At 42.9% G+C, this 18,527-nt stretch overlaps 3 protein-coding genes across 3 annotated transcripts; 1 reads left to right on the top strand and 2 right to left on the bottom strand.

Annotated features, from left to right (window-relative positions):
- Window positions 1-10,501: 10,501 nt before the first annotated feature.
- On the bottom strand, window positions 10,502-13,675 carry alg10 (ALG10 alpha-1,2-mannosyltransferase). The gene is made up of 3 exons (XM_079184109.1): window positions 13,366-13,675; window positions 12,709-12,906; window positions 10,502-12,633 (listed from the first exon to the last, which is right to left on the bottom strand). The coding sequence occupies exons 1-3, from the start codon at window positions 13,528-13,530 to the stop codon at window positions 11,572-11,574; spliced, it is 1,425 nt and encodes a 474-aa protein (XP_079040235.1). The 5' UTR covers window positions 13,531-13,675; the 3' UTR covers window positions 10,502-11,571.
- Window positions 13,676-13,971: 296 nt separating this feature from the next.
- Window positions 13,972-16,049, top strand: tprkb (Tp53rk binding protein). The gene is made up of 4 exons (XM_079183955.1): window positions 13,972-14,155; window positions 14,353-14,475; window positions 14,713-14,889; window positions 15,012-16,049. The coding sequence occupies exons 1-4, from the start codon at window positions 14,015-14,017 to the stop codon at window positions 15,096-15,098; spliced, it is 528 nt and encodes a 175-aa protein (XP_079040081.1). The 5' UTR covers window positions 13,972-14,014; the 3' UTR covers window positions 15,099-16,049.
- On the bottom strand, window positions 16,031-18,088 carry LOC306714039 (L-threonine ammonia-lyase-like). The gene is made up of 7 exons (XM_079183954.1): window positions 18,027-18,088; window positions 17,387-17,564; window positions 17,117-17,298; window positions 16,856-16,986; window positions 16,621-16,769; window positions 16,433-16,522; window positions 16,031-16,274 (listed from the first exon to the last, which is right to left on the bottom strand). The coding sequence occupies exons 2-7, from the start codon at window positions 17,562-17,564 to the stop codon at window positions 16,033-16,035; spliced, it is 972 nt and encodes a 323-aa protein (XP_079040080.1). The 5' UTR covers window positions 18,027-18,088; the 3' UTR covers window positions 16,031-16,032.
- Window positions 18,089-18,527: the final 439 nt, after the last annotated feature.

Raw genomic sequence — 18,527 nt, forward strand, 5'->3', positions numbered from 1 at the left:
ATTTTTGTGTGTGTGTGTGTGTGTAAAATAGTCAGCTGATTATAGAGTCAAAGTATTCAACATAGTTGTGGCCGTGTTAGACACTTTGGTCATAGTATTGCTCAATCCGTTTTGAGGATATTGCCTGTGCCAAAATCAAAATGCAACCCACATGATTGAAGATGATTATTTCAAAATGGTCTTTTCTACACAATTTGTTTTGAGTCTCATACATTACTTGTCTTGTTGTTTGATATCCTTAAATTCATCTTTGTTTCCTCACAACCCCGATCCTGTACAGCCACTGTAGCAGAGTTGACTAGCTGTTCCAGTGTGTGTGTGTGTGTGTGTGTGTTTGCTTCGCCGCTGCAGTCGCGCTCCCGTAGCCACGCGCTGCGTTAGCTGGACACGTCGTTAGGACAGCGGGTCAGAATGAGGAGCTCATTACTGTAAGACTTACATCCTGCACTGCGGGGGGTCAGAGAAGGGATTATGTTTGGGTGGCGGCAGTGTTTTGATGTTCTTGCTTGGCGACAATTTAGCATGAATCCCTTCTGGTTGAAACAAACTTCTGTAGACGAAAGATAAAAAGAGAAAAGCAACCCCTTTTTGCAGCAGCCACTGTGGGCACAAGCACAAGTCTGCGGGATCATTTTAAAGCAAAACTATGGTTCATTGCAACTTTTATTTATGTTCCGGCTATTGTTTCTATCTATGATAACGTAGTACTCATCAAAGTAATTTAATTTAATAGTAGTTAAAAGAGTCAAACGGTGACACAGCAATATCTGTCTAAAGTTAGCTAACGTTAGCCACCGTAAGCTAACGGTCATACCAGGCCAAGTAAAGCTGCAGCGGCAGAACCCTGAGAGTGCGGACTAGACAAAGTGTTCATTTTAATGAATTCACCTTTTCATTTGTGAGCGGAATAATGTGTCATTTCTTTTTTTTTTTTTAAGTTACACACCTCACTTTAAAGGTTAAAAACTAATGAGTCATGTGGGAGAAAGGCAAACGTCAACTTCCCCGTTGTGCCGAGCTACTTCTTTTTGTTTTCATAGTGACCAGATTCAAACCCACGACGCTGACGTTAAATGATGCCCCCTGTCACGCCATTTCAATGGCGAACTACCTCCTGTTTCAAGTCACTCGTTCTTCAGCAAATCCTTTCAGGCTAGGAAAAGGCACCGCTAACTTCATGCTCACGTCTCCACTTTAAACGACATCGCTCATCAATTAAATTTACAGCATTTATATATTTTACTAGGAAAACAAACTGAACAACACACAATCTGAATGAATGTGGTTTGAATTCCTAAACCACTATTGCATAACTATTGCTCAAAACAAATTGGTCATTTTCTATTTTAGAAGTAAAATCAAAAGAAAAATTCAGACACTAAAATTCAAGATGAAACAATTTTAACATTTGGGCTATAAAGGATTAGCTATCAAGAAAAAAAGAGTGATCAGTGATTTGAAATGTGGAACCGTGAATAAACTTTAAAACTTGAAGTTAAGGGGAAGTCAGACCACCTTAATTCAGATGGATGGGTTCTAAATCAAAATATTGTAGTGATATGAATTCAATGATACTTCATTTTCAGCTTAAATTTTGGCATTTCAAAATGTGTTAATTTGCCAATATTTGTATTATTACTTTGACCTTTCTTTGCTTCCATACACACACACACACTACATTGCCGAAGTCATTGGTGCCAGTTATTTTCTGTTGGTCTGTTTTGGGCGGACCGGTATTAATATTGTTTTAATTGTCCATCGTAGTGCAACAGCTCACTAACTTTGCAGAACCCCTAAGCGTGTGTGTCTGTGTGCATGCGTTTGATATAAGTATACTTTGTGTGTGTGTGTGTGTGTGTGCGCGAGTGTTTTAATAGACCATGTGAGATGTAAACACACAAGATCTTTTGTTTACTAAAGCTATCCAAATAATATATTGTATGCTCGTCATATCTTCTTAACAACGTGCACTATGTTTGCATGTACAGTTTTACAAAGGATGCACCAGTTCCTTTTGTTAATAACTGAGTGTTTTGAAATATAAAAATCTATATGAAAATTAACTGTACAAAATGGCCTTAAATCTTTCTCTGATTTTCTTGGAATTGTGCAATGCCTTCTTCTGAAAAATGAATTGTTTCATTAATGGTTATCTATTTTGTGTCAGTGTTTCTATTGCTTTCCAGTGGATTTTTCTTTTTTTTTCTTTGCACAAGTTCATTAAATAATTATCTTGTACTTTTCTGAAACCGTGATTTTAATCAGAGAAAGCATGGCTGAAGTACTGATTGTCTGATAATACATATAATAGATGACTATTTCTGTATCGAACTATGGATTTTTAAATAAATATTCATATTAAACAGAAGACTTGCTTCAACTCTGTTTTTTTTTTTTCTTTGGAGAAGGTTTTGAATTTCCTTTACTCCCTTCCTTCCTTCCCTCAGTGTCTGTCCTCTCTCCATTCACAGCTTATCAGGACTAACATGTTGTTTGCTCCCTGTGATGAGATAATTAGACATGAAAGTCTTCCCACACCAACAACACACAAAGCACACGGACACTAGACCAACTAGCCTTGAGCAAGGCATTGAAGGCTGTGGCGAAACAAATGTTTTCATGTCATCCTTCTGTTCCTCTGATTTACCCACAAGCCCTGTGTACTTATTTCATCTGCCCTATGAAGTGGCAGCCTAGGAATTAAAATTGATATTTATTTCTGAGAGTAATTGGCACATGTTTAGAGAGGCAATTAGTGAGACTGTCAATGCCCTGTCACACGGAAAATACCGAAACGTGTCTGTTAATCTGCCCGGGGGGGTTGATAGAGTTCTTCATCAACACTCAATAACTCAGCGAGTACTGCGACAGGTGCTGAGATCCCTGATTTTCAAAAGTCACGATCCAGCTTGTTTTTGTCAGCATTTTAGGATATTCTCAGTCTCTCTCTCCTGCCACTCAAGAGTGACGGAGGGGTTACAGAGTTCTGCTGCGGCAGTGAACGTCTCCCTACAATGTGAGCGATTTATAAAGGTCATAGATTACTAAAAAAACTTAAAAGGAATAGTTTGACATTTTGGGAAGATACAGTCATGTCCGTGCGCAACCCTGTCTCTGACAAAATGTTCCCGTACAACTTAACTGCCACAAAACAACTTGGTTAGGTTTAATAAAACATCTTGGTTTGGTTTTGAGTAAGTATGTTTATTACGTTAAGTCAATGTTGATTTTTAGTTTGCCACGGGACACAAACAGCAGCCTTTAGGTTCGTCTGAGCCAGCCATCCACCCTAACCTCCTCCCTACACGGACATCCGTTCACTATATGATTAAAAAAAACGATGTAATCCAGGAGAAAAGATGGTTCCTTCAAGAGGTAATTATTGACACTGCAGTTTTGTTGTTTGGGAGTGTGACTTTTAGGAGACCGGGTTGCTGTGCGTCAGTTAATGCATCAGTTAATCTGGGACTTTACCAAGCGTTGCAACAATTGAAAAGGCTTGATGACACACAACATCTGGTATATTTTTTGCATTTTTCTTGCAAATTTCTGAATACTTTTCCCTAAAAACAAAAGAAATTGGGAACTGATCATGACCCAGTGGATAGACACAGAAACATTGGGGACCAATGGTCTTGGGTGTTGGTTGGCATGTGAATAGAAGCAATCGGAGACTTGTTTTAGTTTGCGTTCAACAAATGTATAAAAAAAGAAATTACGATATAATGCCTACATTCCCTTTCACTCTCTAACCACCACGTGTGTCCATATGAGCTGCTGTTTACGTGTCTGAAAGTCGCAATTAACGTTATTCCTTCAAACTCCCTCCGACCGTGCGTCTGCTGCTTCTGGCTTGATGAAATAAACACATGATGAGCCTTCGCATGCTGCAGGTTGACGGCCTGTTATTTAAGCAAACAGCATGTTCCGCAGAGAAAGACGGAGCGTCAACAACATACGGATGCCAATTATCTCCTCGAAAAACCCGACAGGAGGGCGTTAACAAAGAGATGTCAAAGTGGAAATCAGACGATAAAGTGTAACTGTGAATTAACTGAGTTTGAGCCTTTTAATTACTTATTATATCAACATGTTAGTGCTGTTCACTTTTCAAGCCCCCCCATGAAAAAGCATAAATTTGAGCGGGAAAAAAAAACAAAGAGTGGAATTTTCCACATGGTTAGCGTGGACTTGAACACGTCATTGACATTTCAGATTGGATGGCTTGTCTTGCGTGAAAATAAAGTAAGACATGCTTAGTACATATTATGTCATGTTGATAATAAAGATGGCTCGTGATGACAGGTGTAATCTAGTATGTACACACTGTCCTGCTATCCACATAGGCCCCAATCAATCACCATCAACCCTCTCGTGGATATTAGATAGATGTCAGGTGTTGGCCCGTCCGTTTTTCCCCATCATAAATGCACCCATAAATTTAGAGAGCGGACAAAATTGGCTGATGAATTCGCCTTATTACAGATCTCCATTTGCATATATTTGCCGAACAAATTAGCTCAGTTGGCTTCACATTTGGCCCCGCTATAAATCCTGCCTTAAACTGCGGATCGTCGGCCTGAAGTGATGCGAAATTAAAGCTTAAGTGAAGCTTGTACATCTAAATAAAACAGGAAAGCAATGAGGGAAGGGTTCCACGTCAGATGGGGATCAATTCCGTGAGATTTCTCATCTCAGGGTAGGTGTGTGTGGGTGTGAGCGTAAGTGCATGGGTGGTAAAATCGTGTGCATACTCTGTCCAAGGGAATAAAGATTTATTTAAGGCGTGATAAAACAATGTTCCACCAAATGCAATATTTATTAATTCCATCTTTGTGGTAGCCTTGAGACTACTTTGCTGTCTGCTGGAATAAACAATATATTTGCTTTGCACATGGAAAACTAGCCAAACCCACCAAATATTAATAAACACCATAAATGCAATAGTCAATCCTCATTATGGTGTTGGTTTGTGCACTCGGATGAGCTTGACAGATACACAAGCATACAGGAAGAGAACAACTTCAAACCAGCGTGAGGAGCACAGAGAAATAAAACATATGTAAAATCTGTAGAAGAAGATTTGATCCCGCTGTATGCATTGGGTGTTTGTAACGCAAAGGTGATTTGTGTCTCATTTTCTACTGCACACACAGCTGCAGTAGATTTATACTGCAACTGTTTTCCCAGCATACCTTGAGGCCAGGGGAGGAGATGGATGGATTGATTGAGGTGCCGAAGAGGGGCAGAGCGAGGGAAAGGTGCTAATATCACTGTCAATCAACATCCAATGCAGCGGCAGCAGCAGAGAGAGATAGAGAGCATCGTAACAATGACAACAAAACAAAAGACATGCTATACGTGCACACAAACACACACACACACACACACACACCAGAGGAAGCACACTGCTCATTACCAGCTATGGAGCGACACATCAAAGCCACCAATAGCAAGCAGCACCTGGAGGATATGATGCTCAAAATGCAAGGAGATAATAACTCGACCTGGCATATGCGTACAGTAAGGAAGCGGGACACAATTCCTTTGCTCCCTAATTGTTTAAATACTTATTCACCAAATGACTATGTGGTAATTAGCCGATGCAAAAGGTTGCGTGAGGTTGTTTTTTTTTTCGTCCTTTCAAAAGACTTGATGTCTTAACGCTTGCGTAAGTCTAATGAACACTGCGGTCGGTGTCTGTCAGCCGGGGTTGTAATTATGTTCGCTTGTCACTTCCTGACACAGTCTGTAGCTTAGCAACCTGCCACCGAGACGGAGCTAAAGTTGGATTTCTTTTGAATATTCCCCAGAAATTAAAAGACTTGAGGGGAAACTCAGCCGGTTGGCGCAGAGTTGCATTTTCTATAACCTACAGGTCTCATCAGGACACCCCGAGAAAAACAAAAACTAACTCTCTGGCACACCTCCCCCACAACGCCATACACGTTTTACAGGCAGCATGCTGGAAACGGTGATATGAATGTGGGCAGGTTGCATAATTACTGTGTGCCGTTAATAAAGCAAAACACATGTTTTAGCCGCTCCGCCCACTCAACTCCCACCGTTCTTATTTAAATAGAACATGTTCCTTATGTGCTGTTATTGTTTCTTTTATTTTTTAAAGGTGCTAAGATATGGCAGGTGCATGGAGTCCATTGTGTAACTTTGAAAGAGTTATAAAAACATTTTTCTTGCAGCATATGTCATGTCCAAATGAGATTTCTATTTTTGTACAGAGCTGATGTGCCACAGATTTCTCCACTTTATTTAAGTTCCCTCTTCATTGTTTTATTGTATTCTATTTATGACTTATTCCATTACGATGTTCTGGATGCATTAACAAGTATCGCCTCATTAGTTGCATCTTGAATATCTTGTTCAGTGAAAAAATACTACTTTTGAGGCTCATTACGACACACAACACTTCTTAATAAATACAGCTTAAAATGAGCTATCTTCATAATCTCTTTTTATTTAGAAAGGCCTGGATATTACATCTTTTTTTTTTACATAATGATTTTTTTTCTACTTATTAGAAGCCAAAACATCTTGTATTTGTTGTTTTTTACTTATTTTTTAAGTGGCCTTTTTTTCCCAGTGTAGAGATTGAGATTAATTTCTGTGGTTTTCCAGAAACGTAGCATCACAATGCTAACGGTTTGTTCTCTCGATTGAGTTGAATCGCGGCTAACGTTGGCTAACGTTGGCTAACATCAGCCCTCACAGACTCTTCAAATGACGAACAAAGCGTGATGCTGTAGTCTGGCTGTCAGAAATCTTTGATGAGCAGGTCTTGCATTCAGCAGCTCGACTTTCTTTTGCCGTCACAGGTGAAACTCTTGAATCCGAAAAAGTGGCAGCTCTCGGTACGGGCGGCGTCGTGACGCTGATCGGGTCTGATCCGTTGACCACGAGGTGGTGAGCGGCTCGACTGACAAGTCGTCCAATCACGATAAGGCGCTCCCAAGAGTGTGCGAACGCAATGCTGAACATTTGAAATATTTAACAATAATAATGAACACACGCAAGTCGTTCCGGTCACCATGTCCCAAGTAAAGTCACGAGTCTTTAACTTCCAAGTCCAAGTCGAGCCTCAAGTCATTTATTTTACGTCAAGTCATCAAAACAGTGATTCCATGCTTAGTGGTAATGGAAATTAATTCAGTAGAGACCTATTATGAATTTCCCTTATGGTAGTATATTATGAGCTGCTTATAGTAATAATCTGTGTCTGTGATTTGGGCCCTTGTATTACTCGGCAGTGGATCAGGGTTGTGTATTGGGTATCGCTGCATTGTTTTTCTGCCTGTATGATTTATTTTTCCAGCCTTGTGGAATGAAGTCGTTTTGACGTGTCACGGTGACATATGGTGTCCTCTGCTTTCTCCGTCTGTTTCTTCACAGCTCTGTGTTTACGTTGTTGAAGGTGCGATCCAGTCTCACTCTGCAGCCTGATTACATCACCAGAAAACGACGTACTGTCATCGTGGAATCATTCAGTTGTGATCTCAAGGTAATGGGGGTCTCTCTAAAGAGAGACTTCTGTAATGTGAGAAAATGCTCTGGCTTCTTCATATCAGCTCATTTGAAAACAAATCATATTAAACACACACAGATGAAGAGCTACCACACGGCAACAATGTGGCTAAAGTGAGACAAAATGGCAACTTGGCCACTTATTGTGATTACTGTGGTTAATCAGTAGTTACCACACACACACACACACACACACACACAAAGTTGCACACTCGCAGGAACCTTGCCTTTGTCTCAATTAGCAGTACATATGAGGCCACTTGTTCTCCCTAACCTGATGTGATAAATTATGCATCACAGCTAAGCCGTTTCTGTGTGTAAGTGAGTGTGTTTCCACCTCGGCCAGCAATGCATTATGCAGTGAGACAGCAGGCGGATGCACCGGGGCTGCTGGGAGCCTCATGGCCTCGTACATTTTTTTTTTTTAATGTGTGTGTGTGTGTGTGTGTGTGAGAGAGAAAGAGACGGTAATAGCTCAGTGGGGAGTCTGGCGAATTGTTATTTTGTTGTTGTTGTTATTTTGTATAGTTTGCGGTCTCTGCAGCCACACATTAGGAGGCCACATGGTGAATGTGAATACATGTATGTGTGGTGACACGTGGACGCGTCACACTGACTCCACACACTAACATCTTATATGTGGCGAAGCAATCGAGACCTGCAGTAACTATTATGTTAAGAAATGACTGAGCCATGTTGTAAAGATTTCTGCTTCCCGTAGACACAAATGTGAGAGATTGACTAACCAACGCATGGTGGTTTAAGTGTTTTCATGGGAGAAAATGATCTAGAGTCTACAGAATAACACCAGCTTTGTGACAGACGCTGTACAGTGTTTCATACAAGTAACATGAACACACAACTAGTTCCACAGTCCATTAAATGGTTTGTGAAGATTAGATTATGTAGTATAAACCTGAACTACAGTAATTATATTCACCTCTTTTGTAATTAGATTCGTTCTGTGGTGTCATATCAGACCTGTGGATCTGTGTTTATCTCTCCATCCTCCTCCTTATCCTCCATTACCCCTCCTACTTTTCTCATCCCAATTATTTTCTGCCCATGCAACTTTTTATATTCCCCCTTATGGGAATGATTAAGTAATAAACTCTGTTAATGTTCCACTGAAACAAATCTATCTCAGTGTCTTTCTCAAATGGCCTCCACCTTGAAGCTCCCCTTTTAATGAATTGCCCTCTGATTCGTAAAGTTAAAGTCTAAAGTCTGGGAGAAAAGTTTGCATGTGTGTTACTCTTACACCACGAGAGGAAGAAACAGAAAACATGTCGTCCTTAAGAAATAATGCAGTTCTATGAAGTAAATAAATGACAAATCATTTTGACATTTAATTAGTGCCGAAGATCCTAAAAGTTTAATACGGACAAAACTACTGAATATGCACGCAACTAATTTAAGGTATAATCTGCCAGAGGCAGAAACAAGAAGTGGACGTAGTCAGCATGACGTCACCCACGGATTTTTGGACCACGGTTTTGAAGCCTCGAGTTTGGCAATTTTTACTGTTTCGCAATCTTGTTTGACTTTCAACCAGGAGACCTGTGTTCGTCTCCCAAAGTGTTGCTGAGTGATTTTGAAGTGACGTGATTGTTTCCCCCGAACCTATCCCAGTGTTTTGGTTTGAATACACACTGACCAGGTGATTACTATGAATGCGTCTTAGTTTTGACCCGCTGGGCTGCCCAGTGTGTTAGAAAAGTGACTCTAAGAGGTCTGATCAAGCCTCAGTATGTGACTGGTTGGGATGAGAACGTGTTGCGTAATCACGACATGGATGTTGATGTGAACGCTATTTACGAGTCGGAAACTCGTACTCCGAGTTGCACTAGCCCGACAGCTGGTTTGAAATAATAAAAAAAAATTCTTCCCTTAATTATATATAAAAATATGAACTGAAAATGTCATAAAATAGCTTGAAACCTTTTGGACTTTTTTGAAAGCAAATTGTTTTTCCAGTTTGACATGAGTATGAGTTTATTAACTCCTCAGAATTCTTCTTATTCCTCAAAATAGTTGTAGTCAAAGAACTTTGTTGTCCTCAAGGGTCAATCAGAGTCCCTTTGCAACTTTGGTAACACCATCATTTTACCAGTTTCCCTCCAAATGCAATCAGTAAACTAATGAGATTCTGCAACACACAGGGGCAAAGTTATCATGACACAAAAAAAAGCACTTATGAATGATGGTAGTGCCTCCCTCTTGGGCTGTAATCTTCAAACTCCCAGAACAAAGTGACGAGAAAAGCCAAATCTGTGCTTTCATCATCCCCAAAGTATAAAATCAATGAGACGCTGAGAGACAGGGAGGTTTAGCAAAAGCCAGAATATTTAAAAAAAAACACGTGCTCCAATATATCTATTCAGCCGGAACACAGCACAAACGGTATCTCCTGAGTGTCGGAATAATCAACATTTGTATAATCATCCCAGTTTGACTTAATTAAAATCTCTCCTGTTAGCCGCCGCACCCCCCCCCCCCCCCGCTGCTTGACATAATTAGAATAGACAGAGTCCTCTTTGTGCTGCTGGTTTTCTGTTGGGCTTTCACTTCCAAAGTAAAGAAGAGCAACAGAGCAATCGATGGGGTTCAGTCTCATCATTACGTTCCGTACGTCAGGTCCTGCTAGTTCAATTTGGCTGCCTGGGTTTCTTCTTCGTTTGTCTTTATCCAGCTGTAATTTGAAAGCTCTGGTGTGTGTTGTTGAGTTGGAGATGATTTAAACAGCTTTCAAGGCTGGCTTCTCACTGACCATGTTGGTTTTAATAACTAGTTTAACAAAGGCATTGTTCTGTGTTTCTCTGCTGTAAATACACCATTTAGGGGTTTGATTGATTGACTGCTCTCTGTTCATAGGAATATCCTGTTTTGTCTTATAGCTCCCCCTAGTGGACGATCAGCTGAGTCAGGTGGTGTGTGTGAATGTATAAACTTGACATGAGACTTCACAGTGCACGAGTCATTTTATTCAAAGGTATACACACAATGGAATGAACAGCATACAGCTGAGTGGACAGATCAACTTCATGATTAAATCGTATGTATCTACATAGAAAAATGACACACACACACACACAAAATGACAAACAAACATCTGAATTCGGAATCACTTCCAGTGAGTCTTTATGGCTTGGTTAAAGTAAAAACAGGGATATCTTCTCTGTGATTATAAGAGGGTCAGTGTTCTCCACTGGCAAAAAAAACAAACAAGGATCTCAATCATTACAAAAACATCGCATACAATAGAAATTCTGAACAATATGGCTGTCATTTTTGGTCTCTTGAATCATATTTACAGCTCGTGTCAACAGCTCCTTCCGCAAAGATCGATTCATAGAACTGGTATTTTACATTTATAGTACAAAACAGTTAACGGCCATAAGAAACAACACGCGGCCATGACGACTCCCAGGAAACCTGCAGAAAAATGTCAAAATGACATGATTATCTTTCCTCCCTGGAGACGGGGTCAGCATTTCATCCAGAAATTGGAGGTGCAGTATAGAAACCACTTTTACATACAGTCAATCCTCATCGAAACAGACCGTTTACCGATACCACCACTGTATCAGCAAAGCCCAACACTTTCCTTTTTTACGAAATGAATTCTCGTTCAACACTCTCGGCCATTTTCGTGTAATTGTGAAGTGAATCTACAGCGTTGCTTCAGGGTTTGTGTGCCCTGGAAATAAAAACCTCAGCGTAACTCAAACCTGAAAAGCACACAATGTAATGTTTTTTTTTAAATATTTGTGTTCATCACCTGTCACGTTAAAACTAGCAATATTGATTCTCAGTGTAAGCTGTGGCGATCCCAATACACGACCCCGAACACTACTTGGTTACACTGTACAAAACTGTTGGAAGTATAAGCCATTTGTGTCCGCCATTGAAATGCAACAGAAGCTTTTCTTATTGATTTCTGAGACTTCACGTGTTCTGTGGTTCTCTGGGAAATGGTTCGACTACATCCTGTAATCTGACCTCCTGCCGTCAGACTCGCGTCTCTTTCGCTCACCACATGAACCTCTGCGTGGCCGCGCTGTCCGGCCAGTGGAACGTCTTGCTGATGAAGATGTAAAGCGTGGCCGCGTTCACCGCCGTGTACAGGAGAAACTCCACGACGAGTCTGGGAAGGGAGGGCAGGGGCATGTGCAGGCGGTACATCAGGTAGGGGACGATGAAGTACCGGAACTCCAGCAGCTTCTGCGGAACCGTCGCGGCCAGGAGGCACGCCAGGAACGCCAGACTCCAGAAGAGCGAGCGCCCCTTGAAGGCGTCCAGGAAATTCCAGCCCGCGAACACGTACGCGGGGACGAGGAGGAAGCGCACCAGCTCGTGCCTCTGGAAGAGCCTTTTCCACACGTAGAAGGGGAAGTGGCGGTTGTCTGCCAGGAGGTACTTGTGGACAGAGGTGAACTTCCACACCAGGAGCAGGCAGACGCCGGTGACGAAGAGGAAAAACAGAGGCTGCTTCTTCAGGGCCTGGAGGAAGCGGAGAGCGCGGTGGTAACACAGCGAGACGGGGAGGGAGAAGAAGAGGGCGAAGGATAAGAAGTAGAAGAGCTGGGGGAAGTTGAGGCAGGCTTCGTGACTCGTCCTGTCGCCCACCACTATCCCATCGTTCAGCACCATAAACACCAGGAAGCCCGCGCCGACCACCGCGTAAGGCCAGGCTACCTGCAGCACTGACTTCACGTGGCCGGGCGAGGTGAGGAACTCCAGCGCGAAAAGCGTGGTTTTCTTTGCTCCACTGAATGACAGAGGGACCTGGGACGCGGGGTACTTCTCGTCCCTCTTTTTCGCGTGCTCCACCCTCCAGGCCTCATCCATTTTGGCGGCCACCAGGGTGCCGGCGCAGAAGGCCACCCAGACGATGTTGGTCTGACGGAAGAGCACGGAGCAGACGCCGAGGAGCGCCGAGGCCTTGTGGCAGCCGTAGAGCGTCATGAGATAGGTGAAGAGGGTGAAGAAAGTAGACCCGGCGTCGGTGTAGTAGAGGAAGTTGAAGAAGTAGAGCACGGGGAAGGTGGACAGAGACAGCGCCGAGAGGACTCGCCGTGAGGTTGTTCGTGTCTGGAAGAGAGAGGGAACGGGATGTCAGAAAACGACTAACGGGGATCACTCATTCATCATTGCTTCGGGAAATACCTTCTCCCGGAGGTGCAGCTTGCAGACGAGCAGATAGAGCACGTAGAGGTTGCCGCAGTTGAACAGCAGGTTGATGAAGCGCAGCATGGCCGTGGAACACACCACCTGACCCGTCAGGTCAGCGAGCCACACCACGGGCTTGATGACTCCCACGGAGACGAGGTAAAGGCCCGGGAGAGTGGTGATCATTGAGTCCCACTGGGGAAGGATCACAACCATGTTAGGAGGTCAATTCCACCAATTTGACATAAAGATACATAAGTGAAATACTGAAACGTTGGAGGGTCCCTATTTCAAATGAGTTCAGTCAAAACCATTTCGGGAAAACAAAAACGATGGTATGTTTATAAATAACTTAAATCAGTAATAAAATGTTAACGTTTCCTGGTAAAATTACTTGAATTTTGAAAAAAACAAAACGTTAAGGATGATCCTTTAATCTCCACTTTCCTGCACAGTGAATAATGTTATCTACATTATCTTTAAGCACATAAACCACTAATGCCATTCTGTATGTATGACACGGATTAAAAGCGCTCCAAGCATACATCTAAACTACGGAAGCTCCGCAGTTAGCTAACCTTAATCCGCCAAACAACAACAACAAAGAGACGCCCTTTAATGGCTACATCGCGACTTTCGGGAAGCCTCCTTTACCTCGTTGAATTTCCCATGGCAGTATTTCTGAGCTTGCGGGACGTGGAAAACCTCGTCCATGTACGGCTCCCTTTGCTCCCGAGTGACTCTGGAGAACAGCAGGCAGGATATCAAAAAGTTGGTGCTGCAGAGCGCAGTGAAGATGTAGCCTTCAAATTTCTCCATGTTTGATGACGAAACACGATGCAAAAGTGAACGCAGTTCAAAGGCAGCTGTAATGAAGTGGAGTATACCGCATTTCGGTATATTCGCGTATAAAAAGCCCCGCGCTCTCTCAAAGCCGAGGAAGTCTGGTTTAACTATGTCCCGTATTGATAAACGGAAGAGTTATATGTTTGACAGCTGGCGGTCCGCCTCTGAAAAACGGTCGACACGAAAACGGTTTTATAGAAATTTGTTCCTGGTTGTGCAAACATAGTTAAGCGTCACACTTCTAGATAAATAGCAGCAGTGATAGCAGCCACCATAATCTATGGTGATACACTTCAAATGGAAATGCTTTAAGTCGTCTGTTTGTTGAGTTTGGGGAACCGTTTTCCTGAAACAGGAACTTTGCTCTGATGCGGTGTCACCGTGTTATGGTTCCCCCTTGCGTGCGGACGTTCACGTGAACCGCGGAAAATCGTAATTGTCTTCCTAGTTTTCCAACATGCATGTAACACACGAACTAGAGCTCTTCCCCGACTACAGGGTGACTCAAATGCTTTTCAAGGACGTCAAAAATGCTGCAGAGTTGAGACAGTGTGCGGTGGAGGGTAAAATAAATGGTGCCCTGATTAACCCGACTATGGTGAGATGTTTTAATTCAGCTTTAGCAACGTTTTTTGTATCAAACTGATGTACATTAGGCATGTTCCGATATGTATTCATAAGCTAACGAGAGCATTACTTTCCACACAGCGCTATCTTTTATACCAAATGGGGAGTTAAAGTGGTCAGTTAAACGGTGGCGCCTCATTCATCGTCTGACTTTAAATTCATTTGCAGCTGGTGAATCCTTTCCAAGTGCTGGTAGCTGCCAACAAGGCCGTCAACTTACAGAAAATTGGGAAAATGAAGACTAGAAGCCTGAACTCAGAAATTATCTTCAACCTGTCACCTACTAATAATGTAAGTACCTAGAACCAGCACCCGGACCTCATTTTATTTACATCTTTATCTATTTGTGATCTGAAAATGCTTCTCAGCTAGATTATTGCAGCTGCACTATTTAATATTTAGACATGGAAATGTATTCTTTCATTCTACTTGCTGTGGATAGGTGCGTCAGATAAATGGGACAGAACGCACATGAACAAACTCAAATCAGCAATGCATCATGTTTGATTATGCCTTTCCCTGATACAGATCTCAGAGGCGTTCAAAAGGTTCGGGAGCTCTGATGGCGACGACTCCGTCCTGGTGGTCCTGGTTCACAACAAGGACGAGCCCCAGCTGCTGTCAGACATCGCAGCCAGGGTGAGCGGGCGCCAGGTTCCAGCAGAAGACGTTTCCTCGCTCACAGACCATGCCAAAATCAAAAAGGTTCTCCATCTCCGCCTTCATTTAATGTGACTCGTGCTATCTGGACTTGCTATGTGTTTTTTTTTTCTTCACTAGAGTGACGTATCTTTTAATCTTACACTTTTTTTTTTGTCTTTGTTTAGCTTTATAAAATCACCCCCCAGGAGGAGAAGTGTGGGACTCTGCTGGACGCGGTTGTATGCAGGATGGCCTCGAAGGACGTCATGTAGCTACGACAGGAAAAAGGACTTTAAAACAACAAATGGTCGCCTTTTTTTTTTTTTATGAGATCATATTGATAATGTCTTTCCTGCTGTCCCAAAAGATGCAAACCTTGTCTCCACACAAACTCAAATTAATCGAAAGTAAACCAGCTGAAAAGAAAATACATCTTATTTTTCATATATCTTTTCATGGACTTGTCTTTTTTTCCTGCTCACACTGTCTATCTAGTTGTTAGACTCGTGACATTTGAGAGCCAGTCAGGGAAGTCATAACACTTTTTTCTTTTTCTACAGTTCTCACAGCAACTTTTCATGCTTCTCAGTCATCTGTACCTTTTTGGAGAAAGTTGTTTTTGTGTCTAAGAGTTGAAGGTGGGCTCTGGCCAGCAGTTGGTGAATAATGAATCTAAAATGCTCTGGGCCGAATATCAGCCAGATCTCAAGACATGAAAGATTCAGTCAAACCCTCTCAGCCGAAGAAGTCAAGAACATCAAATGTACTGGTGGTCTAAAACATTTGGATGCAGCTTTGTTCTTTAAAATCACATTGAAAGGAATTCTGTAACCAAATGTAAAATGTCTCTTCACGTCACTCACATAAAACATTCACGTTTTCTCAATGACATGAGATTGAGGTGTTTATTGAATCAGACACTGAAACAAACAAAATGATTACTTCTATGATCTACTTGACATTGTGGCACCTGAAATGCTCATCAAGACAGTTTGTCTATCGAAAATTGGAAAAAAATTCACATTACGGTCCAAAGAAATGTTAAACTAATTTCATCCCGATTCATGTCCGCTTCCTCTGTTGCAACAAACTCACTTATTACATTTATGGACAAAATGGCACTGAAATGATTTCGATTTTCCACATCGAATAATGTTACATTTGTATTTCCACTAAGAAAAGTCACATTATAATAGTGTACATCTGTCAGCCTGGGAAGTTAACGAGCTCGTCCTTTCCAATGTTCCCTCCGCTGAGGATGCACACCACGCTCTTCCCCTCCAGCTCGGGTATCTTGTCGTTAGCGATGGCGGCGAACGCGGCGCAGCCCGACGGCTCCACCACAAGGCCGGACCGGTAGAGGGTGGACACGGCCGCCTTGATCTCTTCATCGCTTATGAGGACGATCCCCTCCACGTAACGCTGACACAACTCGAAGGGCAGCGTGCCTGCGATGCAAAAGAAAAGGAGAGAGCCACGAATTAGCATCGGTAACAATTAAGAAGGTCTTCTTCACCCTGAACTGATAAGCCTGAATCTAACTTAAAGCATCCATAGTTTAAAGTCACGGAGAGGAAGATTGAGAGAAACGACTCGCACGTGATACCTGCAAAAGGTGGTGCAAGTCCTGAGGCGATGCTCTTGGTGTCCATGCCCACTGGCTTCTTCTCAATGAAACTCCTGTACATGGTGCAGGCTGGGTTTGAACAGAAACACAAGTTCACTGAGCGGCTGCGTGTGAAGCTAAAACTGCAGGTGATGCTTTTTTTTTTTACATTTGTGTGTTAGTTTTACCTCCATCTGGTTCCACACCGTAGATTCTGGTCTTGTCGCAGCCTGACAGTTTGATGGCAGCGGCCACACCGGCCAGCAGCCCCCCTCCACCACAGCACACCACCACCACGTCAGGCTCGGGGATCACCTCCAGCACCTCCAAACCCAGACTGCACACACACACAAACCTGGGTTTAGCCTTTACTCTAATGGAAGTTTGAATCCTCCTTATTCCACTGTCAGCCGTTGAGCGTACCTGGCGTGTCCTGCTATGAGATCCAGGTCATCGTAGGAGTGCAGGAAGGTCATGCCGCCCTCCTGAACGCAGCGGTTCACCACATTCATCAGGCAGGAGGTGGGAACTCGCTCCACCTCCACCCCGAAACTCTGAGGACGAGAGTGATACTTTTAAAAAAACACGGCTTAACTGCAACTAAAAGAATTTGTCCTTTTTTCAGATTGGTGCAGAAAAAAACAAATCACAGCGTAGACCGACAGACGGCAGATAACCTCCTACCTGTATCAGGGTGGATCTGGACACGGGGGCCGTTTCGGGCATCACCACCTTGCCCTTTGACCCATAGTGTTTCGAGGCGTACGCAAAAGACTTCCCATAGTTCCCGGCGGACATGGTGACAAAATGACCCCCCTTCGGCCTCCTGGCAAACTGGTTGGCCACTCCTCTGATCTTGAACGAGCCTGTCAATCAAATGTAAGACAAGTCTTTAGCGACGGGCCCGAGGCGCGGTTGTTTCTGCGAGAAAGAACCAAAGTGGTTTCGTCCGACCAGTTCTCTGCATGTTCTCCAGTTTGATGTGGATGTTGCAGTGGAGGTCCAGAGGCAGGGTCGTCTGGCACCAGGGGATCATGGGAGTGTTGATGACACCCAGGGGGCTGCGGCTCACCGTCTCCCTGGCTTCTCTCAGCAGGTCCAGGGTGACGGCGTCAGCGGACACCTCACCCATCTGTGTCAGAAACAATTCATGAGCAGGAATGCATTGTGGAGCCAGCATTTTGGCAGATTAAGCATACGCATTTTAATAAAGAAATGGTCTATATAGTAACTATAATAAGTACTTTTTTTTCAATTACTACAGTACTTTTAATATAGATACATTCCATTATCCATTATCCATTTATATGATTTCACATCAGCCCTTTACACTACTCTAACTCGTATTCATCATATGTGCAAATTACAAATAACATTTTAGTTGTGTTATTAGCGAGCTAACGTTGCTATTTGGGGATTTTATTTGCTATGCCGATAACATTACTGGACATGTGAGCCGCCCACGCTCCCGTACAGATTTAGAAAAGGCGATTGCACGTTTAAAAACAAAACCTACTTATTTTTATTTTTTACAAAAGAGAAGTTAAGTAAACCACCGCGATATGTTTCGTGCACGAGGCTTAGTCCCACTGACCTTCTCACTTGTTTGGACTTTTACTTTAAAAAGTGACAGCTCCGTGATGTTTCACAGTAACCGGAAGTGATGTTCAGGAACTTCCTTTTGGACTCACGGGGATATCCCCGGCGGTACATCCCAAGTCTATTAATTGCATCCCCGTTTCCCTCACTTGTGTCCTCCCACCAGCGACAAATAATAGACTTGGGATGTACCCCCGGGGCTGCGGTGGAAAAGTCCAAATATTTCCTCCTAACGTCTTTTCCTAACCACTTTTCCTTGACCTCTATGGGAAAACGTCACGGAGAATTCATGGATTTAGGAAAAGACAACCGTGGGGTTTAGAGAAATGCAAACGGAAAAAGCTGTGTGACATGAATATGCTCAAATATTCTGTCTAGAAAGATACTTCAAGGTTGTCGCGCGTCTGTTTACCTGTTCCTCGTTGGTGCACAAGTTGTTTGACACTATAAAAGCAAGTAATTTAGAAGGTATCTCTATCGCAGGTAGAAATATTAT

The sequence above is a fragment of the Pholis gunnellus genome (genome assembly GCF_910591455.1).
Source record: "Pholis gunnellus genome assembly, chromosome: 22".
NCBI classification, from domain to species: domain Eukaryota; kingdom Metazoa; phylum Chordata; class Actinopteri; order Perciformes; family Pholidae; genus Pholis; species Pholis gunnellus.

Excerpts from the sequence above, each read along its gene's own strand:
- alg10 (XM_079184109.1), bottom strand. The coding sequence starts at position 13,530 with ATGGAGAAATTTGAAGGCTACATCTTCACTGCGCTCTGCAGCACCAAC. Across the intron at positions 12,907-13,365 it reads GCCATGGGAAATTCAACGAG|TGGGACTCAATGATCACCAC; the intron begins GTAAAGGAGGCT and ends ATCCTTCCCCAG. Across the intron at positions 12,634-12,708 it reads AGCTGCACCTCCGGGAGAAG|ACACGAACAACCTCACGGCG; the intron begins GTATTTCCCGAA and ends TCTCTCTTCCAG.
- tprkb (XM_079183955.1), top strand. The coding sequence starts at position 14,015 with ATGCATGTAACACACGAACTAGAGCTCTTCCCCGACTACAGGGTGACT. Across the intron at positions 14,156-14,352 it reads CCCTGATTAACCCGACTATG|CTGGTGAATCCTTTCCAAGT; the intron begins GTGAGATGTTTT and ends ATTCATTTGCAG. Across the intron at positions 14,890-15,011 it reads ACCATGCCAAAATCAAAAAG|CTTTATAAAATCACCCCCCA; the intron begins GTTCTCCATCTC and ends GTCTTTGTTTAG.
- LOC306714039 (XM_079183954.1), bottom strand. The coding sequence starts at position 17,564 with ATGGGTGAGGTGTCCGCTGACGCCGTCACCCTGGACCTGCTGAGAGAA. Across the intron at positions 16,770-16,855 it reads CTCATAGCAGGACACGCCAG|TCTGGGTTTGGAGGTGCTGG; the intron begins GTACGCTCAACG and ends GTGTGTGTGCAG. Across the intron at positions 16,275-16,432 it reads ACTTGCACCACCTTTTGCAG|GCACGCTGCCCTTCGAGTTG; the intron begins GTATCACGTGCG and ends TTTGCATCGCAG.